At 42.3% G+C, this 7,770-nt stretch overlaps 1 protein-coding gene across 1 annotated transcript in view; it reads right to left on the reverse strand.

Annotated features, from left to right (window-relative positions):
- Positions 1-5,625, reverse strand: part of LOC143035973 (uncharacterized) — a 6,757-nt gene extending 1,132 nt beyond the window's left edge. The window contains exon 1 of the mRNA XM_076203247.1: positions 4,798-5,625. Within this exon, the coding sequence (XP_076059362.1) occupies positions 4,798-5,625 (828 nt within the window). The remainder of the gene's footprint in view (positions 1-4,797) is intronic.
- Between the last annotated feature and the right edge of the window lie 2,145 nt (positions 5,626-7,770).

The raw sequence follows: 7,770 nt of genomic DNA on the forward strand, positions 1-7,770 counted from the left end.
GGAGTGGAAAGAGGTTTCTTTAAGGTTAATGTGGATGAAGGTGAAACTGGAAAGGTGATGTGGGTCTTTGTAAGTGCATAAAAGGCTGGTAGTGAGAAAAGTGTATAGGAAGGGGGGCTATTTGAGGGTTTAGGGAGAAATGTCAATGTAGTGGTGTTGGGAGATCTCAATACTTGGGTAGTAAATGAGCTAATAGACAAAGTGGTTTGGAAGAGTGGACTGCCAGAAAAAGTCGTAGTGGAGAGTTGATGGTGGAGATGTGTCTAGAAAGAGAGTTAATGGTAGATAACACAGTATTCAGGAAAAAGTCAAGCATAAGTACACATGGGAGAGGATTGTGGATGAAAGGGTGGTAGATAGGGCTTTAATAGACTATATGGTGGCACACAAGAGAAGAGTAGGAGGAGTTCTGCATGTACATGTTCATAGGGGAGAGAGTGAGGGAATATCAAATAATGTTTTGGTAGAAGTTATGTTGGGAGTGACGGATAGATGATAAGAGAGGAAAAGGACACAAGGTATAAAGGTGCTTAGAGCAAGGTATTTTAATAAGAAGGAAAAGGAGGAGTACAAGGAAAAGCTGGAATAAGTGTGGGAAGAGGTGAAGGATAGAGTGAAAGTAGGTGTACAGGAGGAATAGGGGTGTTTCAATGAGGAAGTGACAAGGTGTGAAAAGATTGTATTTGGAACAGTAAGGATGGGAGGGAATAGAAGGAAAGGTAGTGAGTGGTGGGATGATGAAGTAAAGAAGATAGTAGAAGGAAAGAAGCGAAGACTCAGGGACTGGTTACAAAGTGGGATGAGAGAAAAATATGAGAATTATAAAGAAAAAAGAAGACAAGCAAAACAAAAGATAATTTAGGTAGAAAGAAGAGCAGATGTAAAATGAGGGAAGAATATCACAGGAATTTTTTAAAGCAATAAAAATATGTTTTGGAAGGATATCATGAGGTGGAAGGGGGGGCGAGTTAAGTAGAGAAGAAAAAGTTAAAGACGAGGATGGACAGATCTTGACGGAAGAGGAAATGGTAAGGGGAAGATGAACAGAGTATTTTATAAAGCTGCTGAATGTGGAGGGGCATAGGAAGGGTTCGGTGGTAGCATTGGGAGGCGCTAAGAAAAAGGCAGTGATGGAAGAGGTAAATGGAGGAGAAAAAATAAGGTGCAAGTAGCTCTGATAATGATGTGAACAGGTAAGGTTTCTGGAGTGTCTAAAGAAAGGAGGTACAGCAATAGTGACCGATTGGTGAGCTTGTTTAATGTGTGTCTAAGATAGAATAGAGTGCCAGTGGACTGGAGGAGTGCCTGTATAGTTCCATTTTATAAGGGAGAAGGGGACAAATGTGAGTGTAGTAGTTTCAGATGGATCAATTTTTTAAGTGTAGTTTGGAGGGCTTATGGAAGGGTTTTGATTGAGAGGATTATGAGAGGAACAGAGAGAGTAATTGGTGAAGAATAATGTTTGTTTAGTAAAGGCAAGGGTTACATGGATCAGACTTTTGCGTTAAGGCAGATATGTGAGAAAACTTTGGGAAAAAGTAAGGATGATTTTTGGACCTTTATGGATTTGGGAAAGGAGCTTATGACAGGGTGGACATGAAGGCACTGTGGGAGGTCTTGTAGATATATGGTACTGGGGGAAAGCTGTTAAAGGTAGTCAAGAATCTTTACGAGAGTAGTAGAGCCTGTGGTAAAATGGGAAATTGAGAGAACGAGTGGTTTAAAGTAAAGGTGGTACTGCGTCAGGGCTGTGTCATGTCGCCATGGCTGTTCAATGTGTACATAGACGGGGTGATACAGAAGGTAAAAACGAGGGCAAAGGGCAGGGGACTATAGATTGTTTAAAAGAAATAGAGAAAAGTAGGTGATCCAGTCGTTGTTTACTGACGACACTGTGCTTGTAGCAGGATTAGAGTAGGGATCAAGGGAGTTAGTGACAGATCTTACAAATGTATGCGATAAAAGAAAGTTGAAAGTAAATGTGGGTAAAAGTAATATAATCAGATGTACAAGGGTAGAGGATGGCAATGAGTTGGAACCAAGTCTAAAAGGGGAGAAAATGTAGGAAATAGATAGCTGTTTGTATTTGGGGTCGCATGTGGCAGGAAAGGGAGGAATGGAGGTGGAGTTAGATTGTAGATTGTGAGAAGCAAGTAAATATCTTGAGGGATTAATTTTTCTTAATAGGAAATAAGTAACTAGGAAAGGATGCAAAGAGGAGATTGTATGAAGGACTGACTGTGCCAACGGTATTGTAAGGGGCAAAGACTTGGATTTAAGAAAAGCAGAGAGGAAAAGTTTAAATGTGCTTAAGATGAAATGTCTGAGAAGTATGGTATGGGTTATTGGGTTGGATAGAGTGAGAAACGAGGAGGTGAGGAGGAGAGCGGGAGTGGAAAAGGAGATGGCAGATAGGGTTGATGAAAGATTATTGGTATAGTTTAGACACATGGAAAAATAAGTGATGAAAGATCAGTAAATGATATGTGGAAGGCAGAGATGGAGGAACTGAACTTGAGAGGACGACCGAGATTGAGATGGTTGAATGGGGTGAAGGAGTCATTGAGTAAGAGGGGTGTCTGTTGAGCATGGGAGAAGACAAGAGGTAGGAATGACTGGAAAATGACTCTTTATGGATACTGTTATGCAAGGAAGGGAGAGCCTGGGGATGGGGAAGTTAGGGTGATTATGTGTGAATGATAATTTGACGCAGCCCGAAGGATCTCCTTGTCTTCTCTTTTTCTGCACAAGGGGGCGGAGAGGGTGGTCACCGATTAAGTGAAGCGGCCTTGGTCTGGATGTGCTATGTCTTGCTACATTGCGTTTGACCCGAGTCAGTTGGTGGATGCAGGGATGAACCATGAAGAGCTGAGTTGAGAGGGGTGGAAAGGTTGGTGGAGGGTGAGCGAAAAAGCTCTTTGCAAATTATATATATATATATATATATATATATATATATATATATATACATATACATATATATTCATTATATATATATATATATACATATAAATATATATTATAAATATTATATATATATATTTTTTTATGGGAGAAAGCATACGCTGGACTCGACGTTCGTCAATTTATTCCGACGTTTCGAACCCTGTCCGGGGTTCGTCTTCAGGGTAATACAGTGGTAGCAATGGAAATGTACATAAATAAGGGGAATTTGGTACACTGGGACAGGTCTCCACAGTAACCGTTACAATCCGACGCAGTTAAACCAAATCAAAAACACAAATGAGAAACAAATATAAATAAAACTATAAAATAACAGGTGCAATACTTCCTTGAAAACATTCACCGAGTTTACCATAGAAAAATATGTATATATATATATAAAGAAAAGAAAAGAAAATATAGTGGAAGTTGTAAGGATTCACCCCGCTACCGATGGGTCGCACCACTGTGCACTCCCGTGGAACAAATGTCCCGCGTAGCATGTATATCACGAATAAAAGAAATTGGAACAAGAACACAAAATCCATCAATATCATAAACATACAAAAAGGAAGAGTACACATTGAAATAAATAAGAAAAGCAGTATGAAAAAATGCCCCCCAAGATTGGGCATAAAGGCTGTACGACGTGGCATGCCACAACGGTACGCGGAACAAAAGTCATGTAACGCATGCCACCACCGTTAGTAAATTTCATAAATAAATAAAATTACATACATAAAAATGAAAATAAAATGGAATGATACAAAACACATCAAGAAACACACCACCGTCATGTCGAAACAAAAACAAATAAAACACACAACATAAACATATTAAGAAGTAAGCTTCTTCTCCAGCCTATCCTTCGCCCCCTTATAAATTGGGTTTAAAGTGATGCACCTATTGACACTATTATCATCACTTGACCAAGCTTCCAAGAATAACCTGGTGCTTTTTCCACTACCTCCGTATTTCACTTCCGCGTTTTGCCAGTCCATTTCGTGTCCCGTTTCCTCGCAGTGTCTTGAGACGGCCGAACTCATGTCCTTTCTACTAACAGCCCTCTGGTGTTCTATCAGTCTTGTCGCCAATTTCTTGCTCGTTTCCCCAATATAATGTGTCTCGCAGTCCTTGCACCTAATATCGTAAACCACCCCTATTCGGTCCGTTTGGCTCACAGTGTCCTTAATTTTGGTCAGGGCCCTATGTAGAGTGTTCCTCGGTTTGTGTGCTATTTCAACACCGTGTTTCCTTAGCAGTCTGGCCGCTACCTCAGAAGCCCCTTTCAAGTAAGGGACCGTGACCCGCGTCGCGTCCGGTCGTCTGTCGTCCATCCTTCCCCTCTGTTGTCGTGCCGTCCACCTTTTTACCACCGAATTCGGGTAGCCGTTGTCCCTAAATACCTTCTTCAGGTGACTCCTCTCCTTCTTCTTGCTATCTTCCGTGGAACACACCTTTTCCACCCTAGACCACAGAGTCTTAATCACACTTCTTTTGTGGGTGGCCGGATGACAGCTGCCATAGTCCAGAAGTCGGTCTGTATGGGTGTCCTTTCTATAAACCCCCGTCATCAGTGTGGACCCGCTTCTCGTCACCATGACATCCAGGAATGGCAATTGGCCGTTCTCCTCTTTCTCCATCTCGAACTGGATGGCTTCATTCTTTGTATTCAGTCGCTCGAAGAAAGGTCCCACGTCTTCTTTATTCATAACGACAAAAAAAAACGTCATCCACGTACCTTACCCATAACTTCAATGAAGGTGGCGCATCCTCCAATACCTCCTCCTCGTAGCGCTGCATGGCCATTTCCGCCAAAACCACCGAGATTGGAGAGCCCATAGGCGTCCCAACCTTTTGATGAAATATTTTGTCCCTGAACTTGAAAAAGGTTGAGTCCAAACACAAATCGACCAGTCCCATCAATTCCTTAGCCGTCAGTTTTGACTTATCTAGGAATTCGAGGTTACTCTCCATCGTTGACATAGCAGCCTGCCTTATTAGACCCTGTGGTAATGACGTGAACATGGCTTTGACATCAAACGACACCAAGCAATCATCCTCCCCCAAGCTGACTCCTCTAAGTCTCTCTACGAAGTCCGCCGAGTTGCTAAGCATCCTCTCTGAGCTTTCCACTAGAGGCCTCAGACGTTTGGCCAAATCCCTCGCCAAGTTGTAAGTAGGCGAGCCCCTGAAAGCAATAATGGGTCTTAGGGGTACCCCTTCTTTATGCACCTTGGGAAGTCCATAAAACTTGGGGATCGTAGAGTCCCCTGGCCTCATCCTGGTCCATTCCCGTTCCGTAATTAACCTCACCTCTTTTAATTTCTTCAATTCTCCCTCCACCTTCCTCTGCAACTTAGCAGTGGGGTCTGCTAGTACTACTTCGTAAGTGTTCATGTCCTGAAGTAGTGTCGTGGCCTTACCTTCATAGTCGCTCTTGTCCATAACCACCGTCGATCTGCCTTTGTCACTCGACAGTATCACTATGGACCGGTCTCGTCTTAAGCCTGTCAAAGCCTTGGTCTCCTCCGTAGTGAGATTATGTCCCCGCACTGGTCTCCCCAGTGCTCCCACTATGCGCATCCTTGTGTCCTGTTTACCTTCCTCACTGCACGTCATCAAGTTGACTCCCGTTTCCACCGCAGCCAGGAATTCCTCTTCTCTCACACCTCCTTGCATGTTGAAGTTCAAACCCTTAGACAGGACCTTGGTCTCGGGTCCACTGAGTGGTCTACTCGAGAGGTTACTAACCCACCTTTCCGGCTCCTGCCGCCTAGTGTCTAATAATCGAGATGGAGAAAGAGGAGAACGACCAATTGCCATTCCTGGATGTCATGGTGACGAGAAGCGGGTCCACACTGATGACGGGGGTTTATAGAAAGGACACCCATACAGACCGACTTCTGGACTATGGCAGCTGTCATCCGGCCACCCACAAAAGAAGTGTGATTAAGACTCTGTGGTCTAGGGTGGAAAAGGTGTGTTCCACGGAAGATAGCAAGAAGAAGGAGAGGAGTCACCTGAAGAAGGTATTTAGGGACAACGGCTACCCGAATTCGGTGGTAAAAAGGTGGACGGCACGACAACAGAGGGGAAGGATGGACGACAGACGACCGGACGCGACGCGGGTCACGGTCCCTTACTTGAAAGGGGCTTCTGAGGTAGCGGCCAGACTGCTAAGGAAACACGGTGTTGAAATAGCACACAAACCGAGGAACACTCTACATAGGGCCCTGACCAAAATTAAGGACACTGTGAGCCAAACGGACCGAATAGGGGTGGTTTACGATATTAGGTGCAAGGACTGCGAGACACATTATATTGGGGAAACGAGCAAGAAATTGGCGACAAGACTGATAGAACACCAGAGGGCTGTTAGTAGAAAGGACATGAGTTCGGCCGTCTCAAGACACTGCGAGGAAACGGGACACGAAATGGACTGGCAAAACGCGGAAGTGAAATACGGAGGTAGTGGAAAAAGCACCAGGTTATTCTTGGAAGCTTGGTCAAGTGATGATAATAGTGTCAATAGGTGCATCACTTTAAACCCAATTTATAAGGGGGCGAAGGATAGGCTGGAGAAGAAGCTTACTTCTTAATATGTTTATGTTGTGTGTTTTATTTGTTTTTGTTTCGACATGACGGTGGTGTGTTTCTTGATGTGTTTTGTATCATTCCATTTTATTTTCATTTTTATGTATGTAATTTTATTTATTTATGAAATTTACTAACGGTGGTGGCATGCGTTACATGACTTTTGTTCCGCGTACCGTTGTGGCATGCCACGTCGTACAGCCTTTATGCCCAATCTTGGGGGGCATTTTTTCATACTGCTTTTCTTATTTATTTCAATGTGTACTCTTCCTTTTTGTATGTTTATGATATTGATGGATTTTGTGTTCTTGTTCCAATTTCTTTTATTCGTGATATACATGCTACGCGGGACATTTGTTCCACGGGAGTGCACATTGGTGCGACCCATCGGTAGCGGGGTGAATCCTTACAACTTTCACTATATTTTCTTTATATATATATATACATATTTTTCTATGGTAAACTCGGTGAATGTTTTCAAGGAAGTATTGCACCTGTTATTTTATAGTTTTATTTATATTTGTTTCTCATTTGTGTTTTTGATTTGGTTTAACTGCGTCGGATTGTAACGGTTACTGTGGAGACCTATCCCAGTGTACCAAATTCCCCTTATTTATGTACATTTCCATTGCTACCACTGTATTACCCTGAAGACGAACCCCGGACAGGGTTCGAAACGTCGGAATAAATTGACGAACGTCGAGTCCAGCGTATGCTTTCTCCCATAATAATGGTTCCTGGACTCCAGCTATTTACGAATATATATATATATATATATATATATATATATATATATACATATGCAAAGTAGACCACTTGGAAAAAGAAACTAACGAAGAAGAATGCTTTCGTACAAGTATATAGTAATAGAAATGCATAGATAACACTGGCCTGCGAAGTTTCAAAGGTAAAGCATCTGATAACTGATTCTAGGGTAATTTGCTATGGAAAATTTAAAAATCACACTCATTTTGTTCAATCAGGTCACGTTTTTGAGATACGAGGCGGTAAAAATAATTAAAAACGCCATTTAATGCTATTTATTCCCTTTAATTTTGGAAAAAAAATTCTTGACAAAAGAAATAATTTTTTCTTGGATAGTTCAGAAGATAAAGAGGATATATTACAGAAAATCTAATCATGGATGAAGGGCCTTTTCAGTGACTTTCTCCTGTGTTGGGCTGCCACCACGTCTCGTTTCAAACACCAACAGTAGTCCGCAAGAAAGTT

The sequence above is a fragment of the Oratosquilla oratoria genome, chromosome 19 (genome assembly GCF_046742065.1).
Source record: "Oratosquilla oratoria isolate Oo_2021 chromosome 19, ASM4674206v1, whole genome shotgun sequence".
Classification (NCBI taxonomy): Eukaryota; Metazoa; Arthropoda; class Malacostraca; order Stomatopoda; family Squillidae; genus Oratosquilla; species Oratosquilla oratoria.